Source organism: Orbicella faveolata, unplaced genomic scaffold (assembly GCF_042242905.1).
Source record: "Orbicella faveolata isolate gen_17 unplaced genomic scaffold, um_ofav_v1 contig_12, whole genome shotgun sequence".
NCBI lineage: Eukaryota > Metazoa > Cnidaria > Anthozoa > Scleractinia > Merulinidae > Orbicella > Orbicella faveolata.
The window spans coordinates 4,593,992-4,611,025 of NW_028301539.1; the positions used below are offsets into that span (position 1 = coordinate 4,593,992).

Here is a 17,034-nt window from a genome sequence, read left to right on the forward strand (position 1 = left end):
TTAAGTTCTGGAAACTCACGGTTACCGTTATAAGGGATTTATTCTTCAATTTCCCTGCAGAGGAGCTTTGTTCCAAACAAGGAACTTAATTTCCCATATTTCTCTTTCTCCAGGACATCGGGGATCACTAAGTAACGATAAAGTTCTGAACAAGCGACCTCTTTGAGGGTTTATCAAATCGCCCTTCACTCATGATATGTAGTAAAAGAACTCTGAACTATCAAGTCAAAATATCATATCGTAGGATACAACTTATCTTCAAACTTCCCCATTGTTGAAATGTTTATATTATCAGTCGTCACTACTATTTGTTCACTTAAGCCTCGTCTTTGAAAACATGGCAGCTTTACTTTGGGTTGCACGTGAACCCACTTTAATGTCTTTTTTTTTTTTAGCTTTTCCCTGAAGGAAGTGTTTTGGATAAATGGATGGTAAATACACAACATATCCTTGCAATTAAATGCTGCGTTTTTCACTGAAAATAACAACTACTCTGCCAGAGCTAGTCCATAGTACTGAGTACAAGCTGCTGTTTGTTTATCGCAGTCAGCAGAGTTTCCCGTCATTTCTGTTTCCTTGTTTATAAAATGAATGACACTTTCACTTTGCCTTTATTCAAGTTGACAAACAGGTTTTCGTTTAATTTAGTCTGCTATTCAGTATATTTGCTGTCTATTGACTCAAAATCAGAGCAAAGGAAACACATGAACGAACTGCGTTAATTTCAAGTACATTTACGAAAAGCCAGAAATTCTTAAGGTTACTTCAAACCTTCGCGGGGCTATTTTTTCCAAATTTTCTTTTTTCCAACCAAATTAAAGTTGATTATTCAAGGTAACATTTTCCAAAAAACAAAAATAAAATATTAAAACGCGCGCGAGTTATTAGGAAAAAGAGTTTTTCTTTTTTTTAATAAAAGTTAATAAACCGTCGAGGAGTCATAATCCTCAAAAGGCATGGACTCCTTAGCGACCTTTTCGCGGCAAACGGCTTAATCCAGAGATCCTATATCAAATACTTTCAATTTGAGAGTTCATGTCCGCCAAGAGTGTCTTTTTGTAATCACGCTTCGACAATTGCCCCTCAGTTTCTTTTTGTTTTGTTGCACATCGCTTTTCTCCGTTTTGCCCTTTAATGTTGACCACCGGCCTGAAAGGTATGCGCCTAAAACGTGACTGAAACACTATCGCGTTACCGCGAAGCTCAACTTTCCAGACTGTGAACGCTAGGGGTTCTGTTATTTCATTGGCTGACGGCATTTTGAGTTGACATATCCCTCTGAGAAGGCGTGACATGTTTATAAATCTTTAGAAGGCGAAAACTTGCACTCGTTTTACGAGAGAATCCCTCCCCTTTAGGGTAGAATCGACGGTTTTCCGTGAAATTTGGCCAGAACATGCACTGATAGATACGGAACAAAAACATGTCGGCGAATTCTTTAATTTTATTTCATACACTTTTCTCGTGGCGGTCTCTAACGCAACACGTTACGCGAATTTTTCGGTAGCGGAACTTGACAGATCTAAAAAAAGATAACCAACAGAAATGAAAGAAAATGCTGACACGCTTTGAGAGTTTGATGCTTTGTGATTAACACTGCACAGTTATTTTGCATCAACGATCGCATTTGATACCCGATTAATTCGCCTGAATTTCAGTCGGTCGTTTTGGCGCTAACGGCTTCTGCCGCCTTAAGAAAGCAGTCGGCAAAAAAGAATATAATTTTATCGAATTCTACATTTTATAGCCTTTCTATTGATATATAGTTTGGGGGAGGGTTTCCTTCAAAACCGCGCGCGTGCGAATTTTTTTCTGGAGGACACCCGCGAAGGTTTGAAAGGTCGCTGAGGAGTCCACGCCTTTTGGGGATTACGACACCTTGACGGTTTATTAACTTTTATTCAAAGAAACCTCTTTTTCCCAATAACTCGCGCGCGTTTTAATATTTTATTTTCAGTCTTTGGAAAATGTTATCTTGAATAATGAACTTTAGTTTGGTTGGAAAAAAGAAAATTTGGAAAAAGTAGCCCCGCGCAGGTTTGGAGTAACCTTGAGGAACTGCTTCCTGTAAGCCAAATTATGCTTGCAAAAATTTTTAATCCATAAACAAAGTATTTGCGCGTGTCGCTATACCCCAAACTATTCTAAAATTTCGGAAGCGAGGAGTCGCCAAATAGCAAGCTCACTTCCTCCCTTAAAAATAGCGAGACCAAGGTCTAATAGTATATTTATTTTACAGCACTCTACAACAAGGGAAGGTATCGCTTATCAGCTACTAAACGTTGTAGCTCGTTGTGAAATGTCAATTCGTGCTTCATCATTTGGTATCGGTATTTATTTACATTTGTGTTCAGTTCTAGCTAACAATTTTCTAGCTTAGTAAAATGCTTCTTGTGTGACTGTCAACTTAACAACTTACATTTGATTATCTCTTTTTTTGGCTTCGTGGAAGCAGTCAATATGACAAGATGAGTGTTATTTCTCTAAATTTACTAATATTCTTTGAATTCTTAAATTACAATCTTCAACAGCAGAAAGTGGCAATCCTAAACCAAAAATTCAGAGTAATCCTTCTCCTGCATACATTAAATATATTATGAAAATGTTAGTAATTGCGACAACAAACGTTTGTGTATAGTTAGCTAACTGTAATTTCTTGGAAAATTTGAAATTCTGTTCAGTTTTTATGATATATAGTTGAATCTTTTTCGTTGAGGATCACTAAATGTTTGTACACTGAAGTTCTGAAACAATTTGACACGTCCACTTGGGTTGTATACCTGTTGCCTTTCGCGTCCTAAGTGTCAGTTAGAACTTTCGATCTTACGCCTACTAACGCGTACGGACCAATTCAACACGGCTGACACGCAAATTCGGTATTAAACCAACAAATTTGCCATAATTCCGCGAACAAATGGCTGCTTGTCATGTTTGAGTCCCCCAAACAGGTTTCTAAACTTATAAGAAGTTTTTATTTTCTGGTCGCAGCGCTAATACACGGTGGAGCAAAAAAAGAAGAAGGAGGGTTGGTGCGTGGAGCATGGAGCGCTGCCCATGTCTAAAAGAGGTTACTTCTTTCTTGGTGTAAAATTCAATTTAGCGCTACCCATACTTCTCGAGCGCCAAAATTAAGAGGATTTTAGTCCTACAGACGATTTTAGTCCAATCCTGCACGTAATGTTGTGTAGGTGTTTTTCTTTGTTTTTCACACGCAAGTTGGAACGTGATTTGCCTTATGTAGATTACGTATAACATAAGTTCCTTTTAGCCATCTTGTTCAAATTTCCTGACGAAGTCTGTGTGATCAGACGACACCGGCCCGAGAAAATAGAGCAAGTTGACAAGATCTGTTTCTGTGTGTTGCTCACTACTACTTATTATAAAAAAAAAAAAGAAAAGAAAAAGGAATATATAATGAGAAAGGCATCTGTCTCGCCAGCAATGTATTCCTGTATGTTTTAAAACTGCTTTCCGGAGTCAACAGTGAAGCTTCCAAGTTTTATGACTCTATATCATATTTACGATGAAACGAGAATCCAAAATAATATTGAAAAAGGCACTACTATAAATTGAACTCCCATCAAAAAGACAAATTCCGCCTGTCAATCAGTTTTACTGTGGCAGCTGCAGGAACTGAATATGCCTTCTCTTTTTGACGAGAAATATCCACCTCTTCGTAACGTTCGAAAAATATTGAACTCAGCTTTTCCCTTAACTTTTTTTTTAACTAAATAGCTATAAAATGGAATTGATCCCTTTTTTCTCTCATCCGAGTTCAGTTATTGAGTCTGAGAATGGACCTGTCAATATATTAACTGAAATTATACTCTGAGAATATATAACAGCGACTATCTGAGTGCCATTTATTTCATATCCACGTCATCTAAATTTAATTCTTTCAATATTTAATACTTCATATGGATTTAAATTTTACTATTGTAAATAGCTATAAGTTTTAGTATTTTCTTCTAATTTAACTCGTTTTTGTTATGTCCCCGTATTAGTAGGGGAGTTTTTCCCCAGCTAGGTGGTTAATGACATTCTTAATAAAGTTTCTATCTATCTATCTATCTATCTATCTATCTATCTATCTATCTATCTATCTATCTATCTCCCTATCTATCTATCTATCTATCTATCTATCTATCTATCTATCTATCTATCTATCTATCTATCTATCTATCTATCTATCTATCTATCTATCTATCTATCATATCGTAAGTTAATGAAGGGTTTAGTTTTGGAATTGCACTCGGGACAAATCATGGAAGAACGGCCTCACTAAACAGAACTCAAAATCTTTATCGTAATAAGTCGATTTGCAATTTATCGGTTACGCTAACATTGTGAAATTTTTTTCTCGATCGAGGCCTAAAAGTGTTTTTCATATATATATTCATTCTGACAAGATCGATCATCACGTACCGAAATAAGATCTCTTTTGCTTGAGTAATGCTTATTATAACTCTTTCTTGGTTGATAATGCAGTCTAATCCTGTTTTTCATCTCTTTATTCCGAATTACAAAATATTCGTCAGTTCCAGTTGAACAACGTGCAATGTCGTCACGATACCAATAAATTAAACTGAGTATTCACCCTTAATTCAAGATAGCTTTTAAAGAATAATCTCATCCGTCAACTAAAATCCTTATTGTTTCTCTTTTCTTTTGTTAGGTCAGGGATAATCTAGTCCCACAAGAGCTAACTCGATTAATAATGAGCAAAGAACTTCTCTGATTGTGTCCTTCACGGCTTGTCTCGCTTCGTCGATCTTCCAACAGCGAGAAGAATCCGGCTTAATGAAGAGTTTATGAAAGCGAAAGTGGAGGAATAACTCCAAGCGAGAGAAACAGATCAAGATGGCTCAGCATGAATGACCAAAGTTACCAATATTAAATATGGCACTGGACACCGCCTTTCTGTATCGCGCTATGTTCAGTTGATTTGTTTGGTTCGGTTGTTGAACATGGTCCTGCACTTGATTTTGATGATGACGGAGAGTAAAGAAAATCTCCGTGTAAGAAAAGACCGAGGTTACTAGACACAATGAAACAACTATAATATCATACCATGACACTACAGTGGATTTCAAAAAGAGCCTCATTGGTGAAGAGACAGTGGACACAACGCAAAAGGTAATAGTTATCATGTAGACTCGCTTCAAAGTTACAATTTGTTTGTATCTCAGTCCTAACAACAGGGCGAGAAGTATGTCCACGCTTATTGCAGTCAGGGTGTGCAAAGACACTGCGAACAAAATATGGCTTGTGATAGCAACTGCGACTGCTACGTAGCGACAAATATTCCAAACTTCATTCACTACAGTTACCAACAAAGCGACATAGAGAAGCTCTACAATAAGACCAACACAGAGATCAGTTGTTGCCAGGTCTCGAAGCAAAAGTTTGGAGGGCGGATGAGGTGAAGACTCCCTGCGAAGAGCAACTAGGATCAGAACATTTCCAAGAAGTGCAGTAATGGACAGAAAAGCGTTTAAAACTGAGATAAAAGTCAACTAGCGTTGTATTCCAGCAGTTATATCTGGTGTGCAGTAGAGTTGTTGAAACGTCGTAAACCTGTTCTGCTTTTCGTCTCCAGAAACGTTTTCTGTCTCCATCATTCTGCAAAATGACTATCTGTGCTAGTGCTATTTTGGAAGCTGGCTACGAATGTCTTGATCAAAATTGTCCAAGCTTTTTAATTATTTTGTCAAACACGTCCTGCACAAGCTATCAAGTTGGAAAATTAACATGCAATGTAGCTAGCCAAGCAGATGGTTTTTCTGCCAAAGACTGACTTCGTTTACAGAATGTGGGTATTAACGTGCACATTTTTCTTCGATGATAAACATCGATGTATGGCCAAAAGTAGAAATTTATGACCCAACTACTGGGCTTGAATTTTGTATTTTCAATTTTCATGGAATATTTTTCTTAAAATTCTGGAAACATCTGGTTATCGTTTCAAAACATTTATTCTTCAACCCAAAGTAAGCCTGTCATGTTTTCAAGGACGAGGTTTAAGTGGACAAATAGTAATTCCGAATGATAAAATAAACATTTCAAACACAGAGCAGTCTAAAGATAAGTTATATTCTACGATATGATATTTTAACGTGATAGTTCCGAGCTCTTTTGACTAGATGAGTGAAGGGCGAGTTACAAAGTCATCGAAGAATTGATCCGCGATGTCTTCGAGAAAAAGGCATTTTGGGAAATAACCTTATTGTTTGGAATAAAGCTCTTCCGCAATGAAATGGAAGGAAAGCCCTCTCTATTAGTGTTTTCAGCTTTTTAATGAAGATAAATTCACAACAGCTAATTTAAATTCACTGGAAAAGTTGAAAATTTACATGGAGATGTCAATTTTAATTTACAGCATGTAAATCTTGATTTACATTCTTTGTAAATTACAATTTACATGTTAGGGTTTTGTAAAATAAATTTACAGGAAATTTACAGCTTTTAGTACAGCATGTAAATGTTCTGTAAATAGTGATTTACATTGTCTTTGTCGACAGTGATCATTTGAAGAACATGTAAAAACCTGTAAAATATTTTACGCACTTTTACAGTATCTGCCTTTGTAAGAAAGATGTAAATTGCTTTGCTAAACCATGTAAGAAACGTGTAAATAATTCAAGCGAATGCTGTAAAAAGTCTGGAAATGTTATGTTTGTAACCCTGTAAAAACCATGTAAATGAAAAAAGAGGGCCTGTAAGAAACATTTAAAAACCATGTAAATGAAAAAAAGGGGGCCCGTAAGAAACATGTAAAAACAATGTAAATGAAGGAAAGGGAGCCTGTAAGAAACATGTAAAAACCATGTAAATGGAAAACCTAGAAGTTGCACGGGTGCGGTGGGGGGCTGTAAATAGCCTGTTAAAAACATGTAAATTAAAAAGGGGGGCCTTGCAAAGGCTGTGAAAACAATTTAAATGAGATAATGGGGGCTTTTCGAAAAACTGTAAAGACCACGTTAATGTAAAATGGAAACTCTGAGAAAAAAAAGATCTAAATTTAAGAGAAGGCCTGCCTAAACTCTGCAAAAACCATGTAATGGAAAAGTGGGCTTATTTAATATAACTCTGGTGTAACGGTTCAACCAACGGAGACTGTTCAAATGATGTAAATTCCAAGTTACCGACAGGTTCGCTATCCTCTTGTAAACGGTTGGTTGGATTTTGCAAAGAAATAAATGAAAAGTTACCCCGGCCAGGTTAAACTTGCGGGGACGGGGGGGGGGGGGGGGGGGGGGGAGAGAGAGGAAAGGTTGTCTCGGGTAACCGAGAACATATAAATTGGACCTTTTAAAGGCGCGTAAAGTTAAAATGTAACACCGCCCTAAAGCTCCGTAAACCTACCGTGAAGCCTCCATTAAGGTGCCTTTTACGTTGAAGCATTTGAACTTCTCTAAAGTCCAAGTGTGTGCTATAGTGTGCTTTAAATTGAAGTTGGGTTAGAAGGGGCGCTCCAAACTAAATCGCTGCATTGATCGACACCGCACTAAGCTGTCTTCTTGTGAACTTTCCGCGCATCCACAACGACAAAATAAAACTAGAATTGTTACTGCACATGCAGGCGTCCCAAGCTTACGTCTCTAGAAAAGAGAAAAATTAATTCGCGGACACGTACGTATTTATTCATGAAGGACCACGCAAGCGTCACGTGTTGTGTGAGTTCAAGACGGAAAGAGCCCCGGTGACCGAGTTTGAACTGACGCGAGTTAGGTTAGACAGGGAACTACAAGGCACACGGCCGGCCCAACGACCGTTTTCTCTCGAATGCTTTGAAACGCTGTTTTAGACTATCTGGTGTACTTTCAAAGCTCTGTAGGTTAATTTAGGTTACGCAAAAAAAATTTGTCTCTTCGGTTATTCTAGAGGAGCTTGAGTATCTCGTACTTATTAGGGCTTTTTTGTCCATTTCCCGAAAACGTTAGGACTTATCGCCTTTCCGAAAATGATAGCTGACTTTTTTTCGGTACCCAAAATGACATTTTGTTTTTTTTTTGTTTTCCTTTTTTGTTTTTTTTTTTTTTTGGGTGATTTCTACCGTTCTGTGCTTTCATTGCCGTCACTGTGTCCCAGTCCCTTTGTAAGAGCATATCAGCCTTGTGAGTGCCCGATCTCCAACAAACAGGAACCAGCGGTCTTCATGTCAGGTACCAGGTCCTCTCGGTTCTCCCGCCATGTTTGGCCGTTCGTTGAAACTTGCATCGAACTCGAGCTCTGTTTTAGCGGGCCAAAATCCACTCTACCTTCGCTTCGTCATCGTGCACGGTTTCAAGGCAAAGTTTTCCGTTACCCAGAAGCTGAAGATAGCGATTACAGGCAACAACAGCAACATCAACAGGTAAGCAAGTTTTGCATAAATTGAACGAGTAGAGTAAAGTAACGTCAAGATACGTATACATTTCGTTTTGCCTTTGGTTGGGAATGTGTCATTATCAAGGAGAAGTTACATTGCTTGCGGAGTCGACTTTGTTGATGTTTACCTGCCATGCATAAAGAGCTTTATTATCTGTTATTATCTGTTCTCGATAACCGAGTAAGAGCATGCGACATTTGTTATTGGCTTATATGCACCTTATGATTCCTTCTGATGCATTCTCTTGTAAGGTTATGTTGCCCTCTGATGTGAATGCTAGTAAGCTAAAATGTAATGTGCCATCTTCAGCAGAGAAATTTCTCTTATGCTAGTTTAAGTATTCTGAAGTTACTCAAGTGTCTACAGTTGTACTTACATGCAAGTTACAATGTGCTACACAACTGTACATGGACATTGCACCCACTGGTGCTGATAGTAAGGTAAATGTTGTGAAGTTTTCTTTCACAAAAAAAAAAAAAACTACGATACTTTATAAAGAGGTATACATGTACCTCAAACTGTCATGAAAACTACACAGGACTTGCAAAAAAAAAAAGGAAGAGTAACTTGCCCAGGCTGGAAAATCTACTTGTCTTGGACGATACAGTATAGTCAATCTATTATTTCATAGCAATCAATAGGAATTAGTCAATGATATCAGAAATAAATAAAAGGATTCGTCATGAGTAATCGATTGTGATCAAATTTTCAATAAGCATTATCAATTTTGCTGATGCTAGCTTATCTTTTAAGCAACATTTAATAAGAAAGAAATGAACAAAAGATATAAAGTGAAATATGAAATCATGAGTACAATTGCATAAAAACATAACATTGTATCTTGTAAACAGAATATTTTGCTGGCATACATGTATCGGGGACTATGTTTTGGGGGTCTTTGGTAGTGCCTTTGAAATCTACATAAAAAAGTTACAATCAAACATTGTGTTGAGGGACACAATTTTTCTACAGTATATGTGAACTAACAAAGAGAGGCCAACTTTCAATTGATTCTCTAATGACTGATAAATTTGGTAAAATCAAATCGATAACTTGAAACTTCTCTTACTAGCATGTGAGTATGAATTTCTTTCAATTGATTGATAGCACTGATAACACTTACATTAATTTCAATTTATTGATTTATATCAATTTATGGATCAATTTCATTCGATTGCCTTACCCTGGGACGAGCAGACAGCACTTTAAAGCCCTGTTACAGCTTTACATTTTACTTGTACGAAATTGGGCTCTTACCAAATACATGTAGGTTTCATGTGTCATGCATCTGTTCATTCATCTGTAGCAGGGCAGGAAAAAAAAATTGTAAGTCACTTGCCCAGTGGGCCAGTCAATTTCAGTTTTCACTTGCCCCCATTTAAATATTAGTTGCTAGTGTGGTGGCCAGTAAGGAAATCAGAGGACAAATGTGAATGAAGTACGCTCGGATTCCTAACTAATTCTTGCTTTCAACCTAATAATTAACTAATCTTTAGGTCTTAAGTTTTGAAATGGAATGACTGGAAATTATCATTTATCAAGCTGGCATTTTTAGTCAGACTTACAAGACTACTGAGGCTACATTGTAATTTCACTTGCCCACCGGGCCACTGAACTTCTATTTTCACTTGCCCAAGAGCAAAATTTACTTGGCTGAGGATATCAGACCTGGGTTTTTTCTGCCCTGAGTAGATCACAGATAACACCAAAATGGGGTAAAAACAAAAAATATTCACATAAGCCATTACCAGAGTGTGTCACAGAATCTGTGAATTTTTCAGGCGTGTGTCACTGATGTTCTTACCACATTTTGGTGTCTTCTGTGATCTATTACTGAACAGATGCGCGACAACATAGAATCTATCTGCTTCGTAATACATAATGAAGAAACAAAAACAAACATTTATACATGTAACATCAGCTGTACCTTTGTCCACCAATAGAGCATAAGTGCGCGTAAGAAACAATCAAATTGTGCCTGCAAATAACTTGACTTATTATATAAACATTGTTTGATAGGAGTTTGATTTATTGTGCATGAATATTACAATGTAGAAGATAGCGAGCATTGAATATTTACTGCCACACATTTTGAGTTTAGTTCTTCTACATCCTCTGACATTCAGTGCCTTCCAATCAGAGATGCAAAGTTTTTGTCACACAGTAGCTACAGATGTACAGTAGATGTAAGATGTGTTTGATTGATGAATATTCAGGGCTCAAAATAATGGCCAGTCAATGGGCAATGTCTGGCCAGAATGGTGACTTGACTGGCCAAAAGCTTCTCTGGCTGGTCATGTTGGCCAGTCATGTCATGTTGAGATGGTCACGTTGTTCATTCTTGAATAAACAATCAAATCCCCAACTGTAAATCTGAGAGTTTTTAATCTCTTTTTTATTATGACCTCTATTGAAAACATACACCAATGCATACATGTATCTGTTTGAACGGCTAAAGACCATTCGCTTGCTGTTTTTCATGCGTTCAAGATCGATAGGAATGCCATTCGAGTGACTGGAGTTAAATCCGTTTGGAAAAATATTAAGCCAATTTTTAAACAGTCTAGCAGTGACTGGAACAAACAAACTATATTTGTGGGTTTAATTTGGCTCACATTACATGTACTTGATTTTTGCGTAAATATCCTGACCGGTCAGAAATGAGACGTGACCGAGCTAAAATTACTTTGGCCAGTCAACATGACCGGCTACAGTCCGATTTCAAAGGTCACAGTATAAATTGGAATGATAAGAAACAAAATAATAACTCCAGTGTACAATTCACTGATTGATATCATATACAGAATTTGCTGATTCATACTCAGACATAACTTATCTTATTTAACGAAATGTTTTATGTTACTTGTAGGATGAAGTAAAATTGAGAGTGGTCAATACATGCATACTCCTTGGCATTGATGCTTGATCAGGAAAAAATCAGCCACTGAGAAGTCTACAGTACTTATGACTCAATAAGGGGTCCAAGGCCCAATTCTTGAAGGCCCTGGAAACTTTTCGGGCCCACAAAGCCATCTTTAATTGAGCTGTGTCTAAAAACTAAGAGCTGTATATGCCTGAAACTTCTTGTGTGAAGGAAACCTCTGTTCATATTGAGAATAAGCGATTAAACCAGCTCTGTAAGCATAAGATTTCAGATTTTGGTATGGCTTTCTGGGTGCGAAAACCTTTTGGGACCTTCAAGAAATGGGCCCCTGGTGCATTACAGTCTAACATGGTGACCTTCAACACTTTGATATGCTCTGGCAACTTTCTGGCATAAATTCAACCACTTTAAACATTATTTTTTAATGCTTTGAAGTATCACCTACACTGTACCTGTGTTAGTGAATTAGCATCAAATTTAAATATCTTAGATTGCTAGGTTGATACTTATTGTTCAATACAGCAGCTATAAGATTTCATCATAAAAAGAAAAGGCTATGTTTACATACATATAGTACCAGAACAATAATTTATTAACTTATGATGTGTTATGGGAACTATGGTACTAGATAGGCCTTTCAATTTCAAGAGGCCCCTATGAATTTTTTTTTTACAGTACAGTTTTTTTTATCACAAAAAGAAAAAGTAAAATTTGGAATATTGTTTACAGTGAATGTTTTGTCAGGGGTCCAAAATGTTTGTACTGTTTGGATTCCGTACAGTTTTGGAAAAAGAAGGAAACTGTGACTTTGTAAACATAGCCTTAAAGATGTCAGAAGCCTTGTTTTATGTTATGCAATGTAGTATTCCTTTGGCATGAATGTTTTTATGATGAATTTAAAATGTCAATCTCTATCTTGTGGTAAATGTTTTTTCTCCCTATTTTCTGTTATTTCAAAGAACAATTCACTCTATGAAAAAAGTTGATCAATACTTCACACTTACATTGCAGTAATTTTCATAATAAGGTAAAGGTTAAGTCTGCATACGAGCCACGTGGCCCAACAGGCTGGAGCTTATCCCGCTTTCTGTAGCAGGAAGCGACTAGGACTATTTCTACTCCCCCTGGATGAGATGCCAGTCCATTGCAGGGTTACCCCACCATTAAATTCGCTGGTACCCACTTATACACCTGGGTGGAGAGGCACTGAGAGTAAAGTGTGTTGCCCAACAACACAACAGAATGCACCCAACTAGGGCTTGAACCCAGATCGCTTGATCAGGAGTTGAGCGCACTACATGTAACTACGAGGCCATCGTGCCTCCCCCATTTTTCATAAGGCTAATTTAATCCTACATTAATTACTTAGTAAGAAAAAACAGTTTATTCATTCATTTTATGACAAAGGTATTATCATTATGTTACATTTGACTTTGTGGATTTAGTATATATTTAAGACAGGTATCCATTTGCAAACAATTTTAATTTAGTAATACACCTAAATTGCAAAATTTTTACTAGTTGTAGCTGACAACAGTATAGTTCTTAATCATTTTATTATTTATGAATTAAATAGAGCTGAATATAACATGGTTTCGCACAATCTTGAAAAGGTCTTGAATTTTAGTAGTCTTCTTGAAAAGTGCTTGAATTCGATTAAAGGAGCTCAGTCATGGTATTTTAAAATATTTTGGCCATGCACAAAATTACATTTAAGTCGTCTTGTTATGGATAGATAGAAAAGAAAACATGTTTTATTTGTTGCAATGTATACATTGTAAACCTTATTCATGGTATATAAAAACTATTTGAATTTTACTGGGTTTGTTCTGATTGCAATAAATTTCTGCTTCTGTATAAATTTGCATATTTTCTATTATAATTAAGGTCAACAGATTTGATTACAATAAAAAGTACATTCCTTGCATTTTTCTTCAAGTTATTATTTACAAGTCATTTATCGTACAGGGTTTCTGCCTCCCTTTTTTCGATTTCCATGTTATTTACAGGCTCCCTTTTTTCATTTCCAGGTTATTTACAGGCTCCCTTTTTCAATTTACAGGTTATTTGCAGGCTCCCTTTTTCAATTTGCAGGTTATTTACAGGCTCCCCTTTTCAATTCACATGTTATTTAGAGGTTCCCTTTTTCGATTTCCATGTTATTTAGAGGCTCCCTTTTTCCATTTACATGCTATTTACAGGCTCCCTTTTTCGATTTCCATGTTATTTACAGGCTCCCTTTTCCCATTTACATCTTATTTACAGGCTCCTTTTTCGATTTCCATGTTATTTACAGGCTCTCTTTTTCCATTTACGTGTTATTTACAGGCTCCCTTTTTCGATTTACACGTTATTTACAGGCTCCCTTCTTCGATTTACATGTTCTTTATGGGCTCCTTGTTTGATTTCCATGTTATTTACAGACCCCCTTTTTCGATCTACACGTTATTTACAGGCTCCCTTTTTCGATTTAGATGTTATTTACAGGCTCCCTTTTTTGATTTACACATTATTTACAGGCTCCTGTTTTCATTTTCCATGTTATTTACAGACTCCCTTTTTTTATTTACATGTTGTTTACAGCCTCCCCTTTTTTATTTACATGTTATTTACAGTATTATGGCAGCCTCCCTGTATTAAATTAACATGTTATTTACGGGTTTCCAGGTTGAATCACAAGAAATTTACAGGCTATTTACAGTATTTGCAGGAACAGTTTACATGTTATTTACATGATCTTAGCCCTTTGCTTTGAAACATTTACAGTGTCTTCTTCATCATTTACATGCTTCACGTAAAATATTTACATGTTTTTTACATGAAACCTCCAAAACATGTAAAAGGGGAAAAATCATGTAAATTATTCTTTACAGTCTCTTTTTGATTATTTACATGTTAATTACATGTTATTTACATACTCTGTAAATTTTCAACTTTTCCAGTGATTAATAACCCTTTACAATTGTGGCTGCGTTATTTCAAACTGAAAATGACAAATACTTAGCCAGGGCTGGTTTTAAATTCCTTTCCCGCCTCTTTCAAAGCACTGAGTACAAGCTATTGTTTGTGATTATCGAAGTCAACAAAGTTTTGCAGCTTTTCTGTTCCCTTGTTTGTATATGAATGACACTTCAGTTCACTTTGCTTTTATTCAAGCTGACAAACAGGTCTTTGTTTAATTTACTCTGCTATTCAGTATTTGCTATCTATCTACTCAAAATTAGAGCAAAGGAAACAGATGAAAAAAAACTCTGCATCAATGCAGTTTTATATTCAGAGAGAAATTGGAATCTATTCCTGCTTTCATCTGTTTATTCAGAACTACAAAATATTTTTCAGTTCAACTTTTTAATTCACCGTTGTTACTCCTACCAATTGAAGAAAAAACGATGCTGTCAAAATACCACTAAACGTAACTGGAAATTCTCTCTTAATTCCAGACAGCTTTTGAAGAATAATCTTATCCGTTTACTATCGCTTTTTTTTCCTTAGTAAGCTAAGGGATGATTTAGTTCTAACAGGGCTAACTCGATCAAGAGCAAAGAACTTGTCTGGTTGTGTCCTTCACTGCTTGTCTCACTTCGTCGATCTTCCAACAGTAAAGAATCGGGTTTAATGACGAGTTTAAGTAAACTAAAGTTAATGTACAACTGAAAGCGAGAGAAACAGATGAAGATGGCTCTGCATGAATGAACAAAGTTACCAATATTAAATATGGCAGATAGCAAACGACTAACAAGAACTGCAACCACAGTGCACTGGACACTGCCTTTCTGTATCGCGCTATGTTCAGTTGATTTGTTTGGTTCGGTTGTTGAACATGGCCCTGCACTTGATGTTGATGATGACGAAGGGTGAAGAAAATCTTCGTGTAAGAAAAGACCGAGGTTACTAGACACAATGAAACAACTATAATATCATACCATGACGCTACAGTGGAATTAAAAAAGAGCCTCATTGTTGAAGAGACAGTGGACACAACGCAAAAGGTAATAGTTATCAAGTAGACTCGCTTCAAAGTTACAACTTGTCTGTATCTCAGTCCCAGCAACAGGGCGAGAAGTCTGTCTACGCTAATAGCAGTCAGAGTGAGCAAAGACACTTTGATCAAAATGGAGCTTAGCATATAAACTGCAACTTCCACGGGGTGACAAACTTTCCAATGTTCGTTTACTGCAGTCACCAACAAAGTCACGTACAGAGGCTCTACAATAAGACCAACACAAAGATCTGTTCTTGCAAGGCTACGAAGCAAGTGTTTGGACGGCGGATGAAGTGAAGACTCCTTGTGAAGAGCAAATAGGATCAGAGCATTTCCAAGAAATGCAGTAATGGACAGAAAAGCGTCGAAAACTGAGATAAATATCAAGTGGCCTTGTATTCGAGCAGTTATATCTGGTGAGCAGTATAGGTGTTCAAAGAGAAAAGTGTTCCGCTTTTCGTTTCCAGAAACGTTTGTTGTAGCCATTACTCTGCAATATGGCGATCTGTGTTGTCGCTGTTGTTGCAAGCTGGCCGGGAATGCCTTGATCAAAATTATCCACTCTTTTTAATTTGTCAAACTTGTCACCGATGAGCTATCAGGTTGGAAAATCAACAATTTAACCGGTCAAGCAGATGGTTGTTCTGCGAAAGACTGACTTTTTTCTACAAGTAAGTATTAGCACTTTTTTCTTCGACCACAAACATTGATACAAGGACAAAAATATAAATTTATAATCCCACTACTGGGTTTGAAGCTTGTATTTTCAGTTTGACTAGATATTTCTTAAATTCTGAAAACTTCCGGTTACCGTTATAACTTGGGATTTATTCTTCAATTTTGCGGCAGAGGAGCTTTATTCCAAACAAGGAAGTTAATTCTCCATGTTTCTCTTTCTCTAAGACATCGGGGATCTGTAACGATAAAGTTCTGAACAAGCGACCTCTTTGAGGGTTTTGCAAATCTGAACTATCAAGCAAAGTATCATATCGCAGAATACAACTTTTCTTCAAACTGCTCTGTTTTTGAAATGTTTACTTTATCCGTCGCCATTGCTAGTTGTCCACTTTAACTTCGTCGTTGAAAACATGGCAGGTTTACTTTGGGTCGGAGGTGAACCCACTTTAATGTTTTGTTCTTCAGCTTTTTACTGAAGGGAGTGTTTTGGTTAAATGGATGATAAATACACAACAATTCCTTGCAATTAATTGCACCGTTTTTCACTGAAAATCCGATAACAACTATTTTGCCAGAGCTGGCTTTTAATGCCATTCCCGCCTCTTCCAAAGCACTGAGTACAAGCTGCTGTTCGTTTTATCGAAGTCAGCAGAGTTTCCCGTCATTTCTGTTTCCTTGTTTATAAAACGAATGACACTTTCACTTTGCTTTTATTCAAGCTGGCAAACAGGCTTTCGTTTAATTTACTCAGTTATTCATTATTTGCTGTCTATCACTCCCGCCTCTTCCAAAGCACTGAGTACAAGCTGCTGTTCGTTTTATCGAAGTCAGCAGAGTTTCCCGTCATTTCTGTTTCCTTGTTTATAAAACGAATGACACTTTCACTTTGCTTTTATTCAAGCTGGCAAACAGGCTTTCGTTTAATTTACTCAGTTATTCATTAGTTGCTGTCTATCACTCAAAATGAGAACGAAAAACACATGAACGAACACATGATGTGCGTTAATTAATTTACATTCACGAAAAGCTAGAAATTCTTAAGGAACTGCTTCCTGTGAGCCAAATTATGCTTGTAAAATTTTTAGTCACAGTAACGACTCATCCCAGTAGAGTGCTCAA

The 17,034-nt window shown here is 36.8% G+C and overlaps 1 protein-coding gene, 1 long non-coding RNA gene and 1 pseudogene across 2 annotated transcripts; 1 reads left to right on the top strand and 2 right to left on the bottom strand.

The window, feature by feature from the left end:
* Positions 1 to 3,953: 3,953 nt before the first annotated feature.
* On the bottom strand, positions 3,954 to 5,693 carry LOC149116203 (uncharacterized; annotated as a pseudogene).
* A 2,296-nt stretch (positions 5,694 to 7,989) lies between these two features.
* On the top strand, positions 7,990 to 13,003 carry LOC149116204 (uncharacterized). Its single transcript, XR_016205352.1, has 2 exons — positions 7,990 to 8,356; positions 11,241 to 13,003. It is a non-coding gene; the product is annotated as an uncharacterized LOC149116204 (long non-coding RNA).
* A 1,546-nt stretch (positions 13,004 to 14,549) lies between these two features.
* Positions 14,550 to 15,894, bottom strand: LOC149116205 (melanocyte-stimulating hormone receptor-like). Its single transcript, XM_089282162.1, has one exon. The coding sequence runs from the start codon at positions 15,721 to 15,723 to the stop codon at positions 14,788 to 14,790; it is 936 nt and encodes a 311-aa protein (XP_089138288.1). The 5' UTR covers positions 15,724 to 15,894; the 3' UTR covers positions 14,550 to 14,787.
* Between the last annotated feature and the right edge of the window lie 1,140 nt (positions 15,895 to 17,034).

What these genes read in the sequence shown, in the direction of transcription:
- LOC149116205 (XM_089282162.1), bottom strand. Translation starts at nt 15,723, where the DNA reads ATGGCTACAACAAACGTTTCTGGAAACGAAAAGCGGAACACTTTTCTC.